The sequence below is a fragment of the Mastomys coucha genome, unplaced genomic scaffold, assembly GCF_008632895.1.
Source record: "Mastomys coucha isolate ucsf_1 unplaced genomic scaffold, UCSF_Mcou_1 pScaffold6, whole genome shotgun sequence".
In the NCBI taxonomy this organism is placed as follows: Eukaryota; Metazoa; Chordata; class Mammalia; order Rodentia; family Muridae; genus Mastomys; species Mastomys coucha.
In genome coordinates this window covers 90,164,459-90,175,784 of record NW_022196912.1, presented here as the reverse complement: position 1 = coordinate 90,175,784, position 11,326 = coordinate 90,164,459, and the positions used below count along the sequence as shown (strand labels likewise).

Genomic DNA, 11,326 nt, shown 5'->3' with positions numbered 1-11,326 from the left:
AACAAACAAAAAAAAAACCAAAACAAAAAAACAAAAAAAAACTAAAAACCTTAACTAAATAAAATAAAGTAAAATAAAAAATATTGTGCCCCTGAGAACAGCCAGAAGGTAAAACATTTCCAACACAGGTTACAGTTATTTATCCTGTGGTATGAAAATCCCTGTAGTGGGAACAGGAAGGTGAATGTTCATCCGTGGAGAGGAACTTTTGCCCCCAAACCTTGCTACTTATTAATTTATGTTTGTTTGTCTTGTCAATCAGGCTACTCTAGTGATTTATGCTAGATATTTTAAGTACCCAGTTTGGTGATGTTAACTACCTGATACTTATTATTTATCCTTTATCATTCTCCAGACAAACAATCGTTTTATAAAAATGTTATATTAGCCATAGGAGGTAGGTATTATTACTATTCCCAGTTCACAGGCAGGGGGATTCTGATACAGGTAGGTTTGAAAAAAATGTTAGAGTCATACAATATTCAAAAATGGTCAGATTAAATGGAAAGAATACTTCCAGAGGGAAGGAGTGGTAAAGGGGTCAACTGTCAGTGGCAAGCAAAGTAGTAAGAGTGGTAATCTCCTCACTGGGTTTGACAAATAGAACAATTAGGCATGGGGTGGAGTCATTTCAGGGGCTGGTGAAGTAGAGGCCAGTGTATGGATGGGTTAAGAGTGACTGGGACACTGGAAATGAAAAACTTCTTTACACCACCTACTCTTCTGAGAATGATCAACCAGCAAGGCTTGGGAAAGAGAGAAAGAGTGACACAGAGAACTGAGGGGGAAAAAACGTAGTAAATGCCAAGGAGAAGGCTGAAGGGATAGTCAGTAAAGTGGCGTTTCCACAGAGGTTCAAGGGAACACCATGCAGAAGGGTGTTAGAGAGTCAGGGGACTCAAGGAGCTTCTCAATCACATAGAAGAAGGGAAGGGAGGAGAGCAGGAAGGATTGACAGTGTGACTCTGAGTGTCCCCGTGTGACTCTGAGGCAGAGAGGTGAGAGAGTGACATCCATAGTGGGAAGAGCTAGGAGAAAGTTGGTGTGATGAGTGAGAGGAAGGGTGGAGAAAGCCATTGTTAGAGAACTGAAGACGCTGGCAGTTAGGGACATGAGGGTGGACTGGGTTGGATTAGGAGGCTTTGGGTTTTCAGTGCATGAGTCTGGAAGGACATGTGGGTCTCCACTGAGGTGCTCTGTAGCTGTGAGTGTGGGAAGACTCAGTGTTGAGCCTGTTCAGCTGGTAGAACCAAAGACCTGATCCTTAGGAGCTGAAGATCTTGACGTACTGTTCAAATCCTAGGGGTCCTTGTAGAGTGAAACATCGCCTTGTAGTACGTTGGAATCACCTAGGGAAGACTATAAAGAAATTTATGTCTGGGTCTCATCACCAGGAATTCGGACTTACCTGGTCTGTGCCGTGGCTTGAACTCTCAGATATTTTTATGAACTACTCAGGTGATCTTTAAATGTAGACGAGGTTGAAAATTATCGTTCTCCTTTTCTTTTTTCCATTCCTAAAGCAAATCCAGAATGCATGCCAGCAGAAGACAGTCCTAGGCTGTAGAATCCTAGTGCCTTATTTATTTCCTGTTTGTATAATGTTGTAGATGTAGGCTCAACGCTTGGGCAGATGTTGCATTTCTTGAATTCCTGCCACAGAGGCACCAGAAGAAGATGGGAAACAGAGTCCTGATTCTTATTTGTTCTTACCTGGAAGTCACACTCCTCACCTTCCTTGTAGCTCAGTGATCAGCTCTATTGGCATGGCCACACTGATTTCAAGGAGGAAGAAAGGGCAGCCCATTGTCCATGAACGCCAGAGGCGACTGCCACCTCGAGCTTCTAATGCAAATAAAAATAGAAGGCCCGTGCCTTTACCCTCATACACATACACAGTACTTTTTACCTGCTTACCTAGATTAGGTTAATTGGGATGGGAAAGATGCTTCAAGATGTGGTCAGCACCATTCCATGGGCTGGGGCCCTAGGCGGAATAAAAAGAGAAAGCAAGCTGAGCCGAACTTCTGCTTCTTGGCTGTAAATGCAGTGTGAGCAGCCATCTTAAGCTCCTGATACCATGACTTTCCTCCACGATGAACTGTGAGCCAAAATAAACTCCTTCTCCCTTACGTCATTTTTGTCATTTATCACATTAGTAATGAAAATAGGTAATATGCATGCCACAAGTTTTAATAGCATCAACTTAGAGCACATTTTATCCTCACAAAAAAAGTTTTTTAGTACTCATTTTTTCTTTTTCATAATAGGCTAACTCAGAAGACAGTCAAAATGAAGAAGAGCATCATTTCTGTAGAGATTGGTGTTTGGGCCATCTGTACACAAAAGCTCTAGCAGTACCACCTCTAGAAAACTGAAATGTAATTACAGATACCATCCTATATGCTACATTAAAAAAGAATTCCTTTATAATAAGAATTCCTTAGGGAACCAAGAGTGACGACAAGTCATCACTACCTAGTAAATTAATTTCTAAGCCTCTTCTTTTACATCGTTTCCTACTAAACTGGAACATGCCTGCATTTGACCCTGGAGGCAGCAGAGCCTGCAGGGGTTGGAACTCTTGGTTCTCACAGACAACACCTTTCTAATCACCATACAGCAAGACACGGGAGAGGAAGCACAAGAGGTTATGCTTTGAAATGGAATTTCGGTCATAAACAAACAAAGAGAAACCCTTTCTGTGACATTGCAGCCTTTAAAAATCTCAACTTTCTCACCTGTTCAGCCCTGTGGTTTGGTCACAACATATGGACTCTTGTCTGCAAAACTCTTTGAAAGTGCTATATTGGCACCTTGCTGCAATCTGCCAGCACACTCCTTAGGGCCAGGCAGTCCATCTGCTGCTGCTGCTGCCTCTGCTGCTGCTGCCGCCGCCGCTGCCTCCACAGCCTCTCTCTCTGCTTTGCTTTCTTCCACTGTGATTTGATTGGGAGCTGTTGCAAGTTGTTGCTAGGGGTTCCTCTTTCCTGTAGCTGTGAGTGATGGCTAAAGATGACTGGATGTTGTTGGCTGTTGCCACACAGATCCAAGCTCAGTTTATTATTTACAAGGAGCCCTGGTTATGAGTAGGAGGTCCTCCTCTAGTTTCTATCCCAAGTGCTCGAAAGCACTGTGTCCTCTTGATTAGGATACTTCATCTTTCTAGGTATCAGTATTTGCACGAGTGAAAATCTAAACTGGAAGATTAAGGGAAGTATAACCAAATGCTTTGACATTTCGTAATGCCCAGCTAGCTGTTTTAGTTCCATACAGTCATTAAGATAGGCCAACAGTGTAATGCTATCCAGAAATGAAGGAAAAAGAAGAAAGGAAGCATGCCATTGTAATTAAAGCTGTGGATGGGAATAAACGGGGACATTCTACAGTGATTGTGTGGCTGCATCTTAATGGAGTCCAAAAGAGTTTCCTCTTTGGGAAGTGTGAGCTAATACACCCACAGAGAAATGATTAGGAATGGGGATATATTTATATTAGATAGGAAATGCTGAGAAGCTGAGACTTCAAATCAATACCCAGAGGCGAGATGTGGGCAGCTAAGGATGTGCAAAAGAACATATAGGCTGGAAATATTCCCTGTCAATGTTGATGGTAGAACTGCTGTATCATGCTACAAGTCAAGGATAGAAACCTTGCAATAGAGATGCATAGGTCTGTGTATTCACTACTCCAGCCAACAGCTGAATAATCTGGGATCTTTTGAGTCAAGTAAGACACAGCAGAGGTGGGAAGTGAAGTATATGTTTAAAATTGGGGTGGTAGTGCTGGGTCTGGGTGTCAAGACCTTATTGTTATTCCTGTTGCCCAACCCAGAGGATGCACATCCTTAAATACATTACTGACTACAGCCTGGGGCAAGCTCAGCACATAGATCCAGTCTGTGCTGCAGTCCCTTATTACTTAACTGAGGGCACCTGGACGTGTTGAGGCACTCTATCTGTAGGAGGATAAACTGCTTTAGATGGAAGGCTGGAGTAAACCAGCATTGGTCCACAGTGTCTTCATTTTCCCCGAGAAGGAATCTCCATGAAACTAACTAACTTTTGGCTACATGTCAATCTTTCAAATTTGTGCAGTTTCCCCGGGCTCTTGGGTGGACGGTGGAAATTTTGGAGGAGAGAAAAATTACCCTAGGGTAGAACTTGAATCCTGGCTTTACATTTAACTCTCTGCCTGAGATAGATAGATAGATAGATAGATAGATAGATAGATAGATAGATAGATAGATAGATAGGTAGGTAGGTAGATAGATAGATAGGGGGTGAGAGAGAGAAAGAGAGAGAGAGAGAGAGAGAGAGAGAGAGAGAGAGAGAGAGAGAGAGAGAGAGAGAGAGGGAGAAAAGAGAGCTTGAGTGATCTAGGGAGAGCCTGTTAAAGGCCAGTGAATGCTAACGAGGGAGGAGGATTTTTCAATGTCATAAGCCCTCTCACTCTCAGCATGCCCTCTGTTTGACAGGCCATCATTTCCACAATGATTACCTCCCCTGGCATAGCCTGATCCCAGCAACCAAGATGTGTCGGTCAACTAACCTTTATCCTTTGCCCCCCCTCCCCCCGGCCCCCGGAATTCCGAGCCCTTTCTGTTCCCAGGGGGTTCTTGTCTCCACAGGCCCAGGTCGAGTCTCCTAAATGGACGTTTAGGTTTACCCTAAGCTTGTGGATTGTGTATCATAGTTAGCAAACGGCTTATTACCCACAGATTGTCAAACTCCATCTTCAGAGTTCTTGGCACCCTCCGCTTAGGGATAAGGCCCCCAAATTCTTAGGGGTTGCTGATGCTGTAGCCTGGAGAAAATAATGCCTTTCATAAAAGAAGGGGCTGCTGTGTTCCTTGGGCTCCCCCTTTTGTATGTCTTCCAGCCCCTTTCTTACTTGTGAAAATTTCCCTTTTGTGTGGCTGCCCCCTGCTTTTGGACCGCTTTTTAACAGTCCCACTCCAGTCCAGGTCCTGAATGTATAGGAGGGCGTCCTCTCCCCAGCCTAGCGCAGCTTCATTCTCACAGCTTGTACCACATTTCCTAGCAATCGTTGCTGGTTGCTCTAGCTCTTGTCTGAACTGTTGACTCTCTCTTAGGACTGCTAGCATCAAGTGAACTCTTTTATTTTAAGTTTGGGTAGGGGGATCCGGCTTCCTGTTCTTCTGTACTTAGCAGCTCTTGGGGAAGCTCTCCAGAGGTTGGGTGGGAGCCAACCTCCTTCCCCATTGACTAGCGCGCCAAATCCAGCCTGGGGCGCAGGGCCATTCCGGGTGCCAGCTCTGCTCGCATACTCCATCTGGCTTCTGTTCCAGATAGTGGGGTTTCTCAAGGTGTCGAAAGCTCCCGAGTCGAGGCTTCAGGCGCCAGAGCCCGGAGGGGGGCGGTAGCAGCGTCAGGTGGCTGCTCCGAGTCCCTGAGCGCCACCCAGTCACTTCCTACTCGGCGCAGAGCCTGGGCTAGAGCAGAAGCCCTCTTGCGTCTCGGCCCCAGGACCCGAGCGCCAGAGCTGCTGGGGTTTGGGACGGCGGCAGCGGGAGAAACTGAGATGTGACCCTCTTTCCCCCGAGATTGCCTTTGCCCTCTCTGGTGCCTGCCTCGGGAACAACAGCCCACACCAGCCAGCGAGCACTTGTCTGGATCTTCGTGGAGAAAGGAGCAGCCACTAGGCGCTCGCAAAGCCTCGGCAGAAGTTTGGCTGCCCTGGGCAGCTGTGAAGCAGCTGCGTGAGAAGGGTGGGCTAGGAGACCGAGGGAGCAGAGAGCTAAGGAATGGGGTCTTAGCCTGGGCTAGGAGTGGGGAGAGGGAAGTCCAGTTGCTCCTCGCTCTCTCCCAGAGCCCGGGCGCGGGGCAGAGGGAGAAATGCTGAGCCCGCGTTCGGGCTCCTGCCTCCCCGGCAGCATCTTCAGCAGCAGCCTCAGCATCAGCACCGGCGGGACAGCGACAGCGGGGGCGGCGCAGGCGCACTGTGCCCGGCGGAGCCTGCAGTTCCCCAGCCCCGTGTGCGGCACCGCCACAGTCTGGGCAGCGGCGGCCGGGGGAGCGCTACTACCATGAACTGCTTGGTCCTCCTTCCCAGAGCTGCTCATCCGGGTCGGGCTGGAGACACACTCAGGGGACCCCGCCGCCGCCGCCGCGCCCCCTTTTCTTTCGGCTCCATCTCCACTACCTTTTCCTCCTTTTCTTCCACCTTTTCTTCCTGCTTCCCCCCCTCCCCCGCCGCGGATCCTGGCCGCTGCTTTCCAGACCCAGGATGCCGGGGGGCAAGAGAGGGCTGGTGGCTCCGCAGAACACATTTTTGGAGAACATCGTCAGGCGCTCCAGTGGTAAGGAGAGTTGCAGTTCAGAACATTTCCCACCTTCATCCCGCCCACGGCGCCCCCGTCCTGCCCATCCCATCACTCTCCTAAGGGGGGAGGGGGTGTAGGCAGTGGTACCTGGTGGCTTAGGATGGGTGGGTGGGTGGGGGACAGGAAGGAGGTGGTGGAGGAACGTAATTTCGCATCTGTTTTCTAAGAGAGATGTACCCCCTCCCACCTGTCCAGACCTTAGAGTAGGAGCTAGAAAAGGGGGGGTGGGTAGAGCGGCGGTCCATCAGAATAGGGTTGAATTTCACTTTGATGATGAATCTCTCTTGTCCCATCGCTCCCCAAACAGGCTGCAAGCCCTGACCAAATTCTTAGAGCCAGTTTTTGGAGGAAGCTTTCCTTTTAAGTTGGGAATGACTGGGAAAGTGGCCACTTCATCAAATTTAAGTTACTAGGATGGCTTTTGGACCCACTGTGCACATTTGAAAGTACCCTGCTTTAGGGCGAGTAGTGGGAATTGAACCTTAAGTAGTCAGTGCTTGGAAAATGGGAAGGCAGTTACTCGGATCAAATTTGTGTTTAAAGTTTCACGTTTTATTTGCTTTCTTCATTGCGTGTTGGTTTATAGGTTACATCTTGCCTATTGCACTTGATCAGGAGAAGGGTAGAAACAAAGCCATAGTTTCTGTGCTTTCAATGCACTTGGGAAAAAGATTTGAACAATATCACTCTCCCTCGCTTCTGCACATGAAGGCGCCCTGCCTCTGAAGTGCCTTTAAAATACCATCCATTTATGTGCAGATTATAAAAATTTAATCTACTGGGTTTATGCATCTTTTAATTGTTTTTTAAAAACTCTTTTACATATTTTTTCAACTCCACAAGCAAACTGAATGGACTATCATTTCAGGGTTTCTCTTCAGAACCCCTTTCTGGAGAGCCATGAAAAAGAGTTCTGTACATAGATTTGAGTCGGAAAACAGTGGGAAGATTCTATGAGGTTCTGTGATTCCTTGTTCTGTCAGTCGATCGATCATGGGAACTAAGTGTATTTGGGAGCCTTACACAGCAGACATAGTATGGGCCTTTTGTATGGAAAATGTGGCTAAGATCTTTGGCTGTGGGTTAGAGAGACACACACAAATGATAGCAAATAACTGGACACAGAGTGGTAGCTTAGACAACACCACTTCTTGGATTAGCATCTCTTTGTAAACTAGGCTTACAGGTGCATCCTTGGAATTGGAATAACCTAAGGTGTTTTCTTTAGATGTTCACCTTGGAGTTTGGTTTGGAGCCTTGTGAATCTTTCTTCCATGTTAGTCAGTGTGTGATGCTGTGTAAGTCTACAGCAGCAGTGACACATTTGGATTAAAAAAAAAATAGCTTATAGTACTGCACAGTCATTTTAATCCCTGTAGTATTTTTAGCTACGCTAGTGTGAGGTTCATATGCACTTTCAGTTTTTATAACAATGTAAATTAAAATAGAAGTTCATAGTAGCATGAAACTTCTATGTTAACCCATTGGCTTCTTTTATGAATATCTTTTACAGATCTAGATTACAGGGAACATTACTGTTAAGGCTGTCAATTGCTGGGTGGAATTTAAAGGTTACTGGAATCAGCTATTTGCAGGGTCATGGTGATTTTCTTCCAAATTTCTCATCTTCTTGAGATATTCTACTTCATGGTTTGGTTTTTGAGAGGACTTTTCCAGGAAGAGCTTAGAAAACCAGGCCCATAGGCTCCCTGCTACCCTCTGAGGTGAAGAGGGAGACAATGAGAAGTCCTGGATTGAACTTTATCATTGTAAGCAGTATCGGTCACAACTTTCTCAGGCTGGACCTGAGATGAGATGGTCATAGAATACGTTTCTGCCAAACGTGGCTTGAAATGAAGATTTATGTCATGTGGCTCAGATCTGACTCCTCCCTCTCATCTTCACTTTATATCTATCACACAACATATGAGTATTTTATCATGTTTACTCTCTGGGGGTTAGAATGCTTTCATTAACTTAGTGCTTGTTTCCCTGGTTAACGGCATGTATGAGTGAGATTTACCTGCTTTGAGATCCCACCTTTTATTGTCTGTGCCCAACCTTGAATAGTTGTCAGACATAAAACCTTGGGATTTTGGTGGGAATGTGTTAGAGACTTGGGAATTATGCATGTCTATATGTAGTAAGGACTGAAAGGCCTCAGCAAGTACCTGAATTGAGAATTGCAGTATGTGATTGGTTTATCCATTAATGGGGGAGGGCCTTCCAGTTGTCATTTCTACCTGATTTGTCAGAGAAATTGAAAAGCTCATCCTAAGAGATTGTTTAATTAAGACTAACAGATAAAATTCCCTTGAGGATTCTCAGAGATGGATCAGGTTGGTCACACTGAGGATTTAATCATTCACCAACTTAATGACACTGGGAATGCACTGCTGGCACAGCTCTGTTTGAGGAAGTCAAGGAGGCCGCCTTCCCAGCTGATTTAAGAACTCAGAAAACAGAGGCTGCACTTTATATTGATGAGCTTCCTTACTCATACAATACCATTTTCTTTTGAAAAGATCATATCTTGCATAGAGTCAGATAAACATGGGTGTAGAAAGAGGCAGAGATGAAACAAAAGGCAACAGACAAACAGGTGGACAGACATCTATCCAGACATAGAGATGGACACAGGGGAGACAAAAAAGTGCATAATTCACCCAGACTGACAGAGAGATTGCGAGAAAATCAAAACCACATACACCCAGAGACAGAGAGACACATGTACACACAAAGATACAAATACACACATGAGAGAGAGGGAGGGAGGGAGGGGAGAGGAGGGAGGGGATAGCAGGGAGGGAGGGAGAGAGAGAGAGAGAGAGAGAGAGAGAGAGAGAGAGAGGATCAAACATTTGTTTTTGTCCATTTGTTTTGGTAGCTTGTGATTTGAAAGCCCGAGCAGCTAGGAATCTACCAGACAACTTTTTTGGTAATGCAGACCAAATGAGCAAGGGGAATGTCATATCTGTACAGAGTTTTTAAAGCCCAGGATTTTATAATCAAACTCCAAAGCCCTCACCTGCAGTTTCTTGGGGGACAATGCCACCATCCAGGCTCTGAGTGGCCATGGTGACCTCTCTGCTGCTGTTTTACTCTCTGTTTTCTCCTCCTTATTTAGTTGACTGCTTTAGGCCAGAATTGCAAGTCATTAGTGGTGACTATGTCTACAAAATAAAGCAATGTGAGCCATTCTGTAGGGTAGATACATATACACTTTTTTTTTTGGCCAATTCTCAAAATAAGAGAAGTAAGGCATTCTCCCCTTAAGTTTTAAGATAAAAGGAATATGATAATCCTTAACTTGTAAACACAGAGAGCTTACTACTTTTGCAAGAATTTGTAAAGGTCAAAGTATAAAGACAACAGAAATGTTTAGGTAAGCATTAAAAATAGATTTTTGATTTTGATTGACATATTTATAAGCTGTGGTGTAGCATTTCAATACTTGGGTGCAGTGTAGAATGCTCAGATTAAAGGAAATGACATATCTACCTCCTTGAACAATCACCATTGCTTTGCCTTAGAAACAGTCTTACTGGTTGGTCTGAAATACCAAATTGTCAACTATAGTGAAGTTTAAGTGTATAGTCAGCTATTTGGATCAAAATAAGCTATGAAGATGGGAGGGCTTGATAATTGTGGTCAAGTTCATGACACCCGAACAGCACCATTATAGAAGGCCCCTTTTATGAGTAGGTATGGACCAAATCTGTTGTTTGGCATTGTCAGGAGCTCCTCCGTCTTTATATGGTCATTGTTCATGCAAGCTATTTGTTAGTAAAAATTAAGTTGTAAAGAGATGTGAAATTACAGGTAGAGTTAAATACCTGAGAGACTTTTAGATGGAATGCTAGTTTCAAAAGACAAAAAAAAAAATGAAAGCACTCAGTGTTCCCATTCTCATGGGCAGCATGTCTCACCTGCGTGTTCTTCCTGAATTCCTCATGAATATCTAGCTGTGGCTAGTTTGGGTAATGCTAAATTAGATTGCTGTCTTTGAAAAATCATAAATTCAAATCAATATTTTTGATGTGAGGTTATCTACTAATATTAAAGTACTATTAAAAATTAAGGAGTTTTCTCTTTTGTGAAAATCTAGAAGTGTTATTTTTCTCTTTGGAGGAGAAGGAAAGAAGAAAGCAGAAGAGAGTGCTTTAGGAGCAACTCATCTTTTAAGAGGTCCTCAGTAGCTTCAATTTTCCATTTTCCTAGAGACAGCAGGCTGCACAAGCACTTTCTTTACTCTGTCACCTCTTCCTTGTAAAATGATTCCAAAAATTGTTTTCATGCTGTACCTGATATTTAGAAACAAGGTGATATTAACAGAAACCCCCAGGAGAAGAAACAGTGAATTGGTCTCAAAACAAAACAAGAAAAACAACTTAATCATGACCCAACCTGAAAGGAACAGTGTTAGGCAAACGGTTTTTGTTGGCGATGTTATAAAGTTATTGATATATATATTTTCTTGAATGGCTTTCTGTTATAGTTAAGACACTGTTCAGGAAATATTGATAAAACCACATATTGGTTTTGAAGCATTGGTTTACCCAAGCCTTATAATGCACCACTTAAATGTTTAAAATATCAAAGAGGTTGAAATTATACTGACCACTTCCTAAATTATATTGACGAATAACCAAGAACATCATCTCACTTCTGAGCCTGCACCACATTACATAATGAGCATGTGCACTGCTGGCTAAGGGCTACTCCCCCTGCATGCACCTGCTCCCCCTGCATGCACCTGCTCCCCTGCATGCTCCTGTTCCCCCTGCATACACCTGCTCCCCTGCATGCTCCTGCTCCCCCTGCATACATCTGCTCCCCTGCATGCTCCTGCTCCCCTGCATGCTCCTGCTCCCCCTGCATACACATGCTCCCCTGCATACACCTGCTCCCCTGCATGCTCCTGCTCCCCTGCATGCTCCTGCTCCCCCTGCATACACCTGCTCCCCTGCATGCTCCTGC

At 44.8% G+C, this 11,326-nt stretch overlaps 1 protein-coding gene across 1 annotated transcript in view; it reads left to right on the top strand.

Annotated features, from left to right (window-relative positions):
• Positions 1-5,350: 5,350 nt before the first annotated feature.
• Kcnh5 (potassium voltage-gated channel subfamily H member 5) overlaps positions 5,351-11,326 on the top strand; it is a 289,555-nt gene continuing 283,579 nt past the window's right edge. Inside the window, exon 1 of the mRNA XM_031356245.1 lies at positions 5,351-6,322. Coding sequence (XP_031212105.1) covers positions 6,250-6,322 — 73 coding nt within the window. The 5' untranslated portion in view covers positions 5,351-6,249. The remainder of the gene's footprint in view (positions 6,323-11,326) is intronic.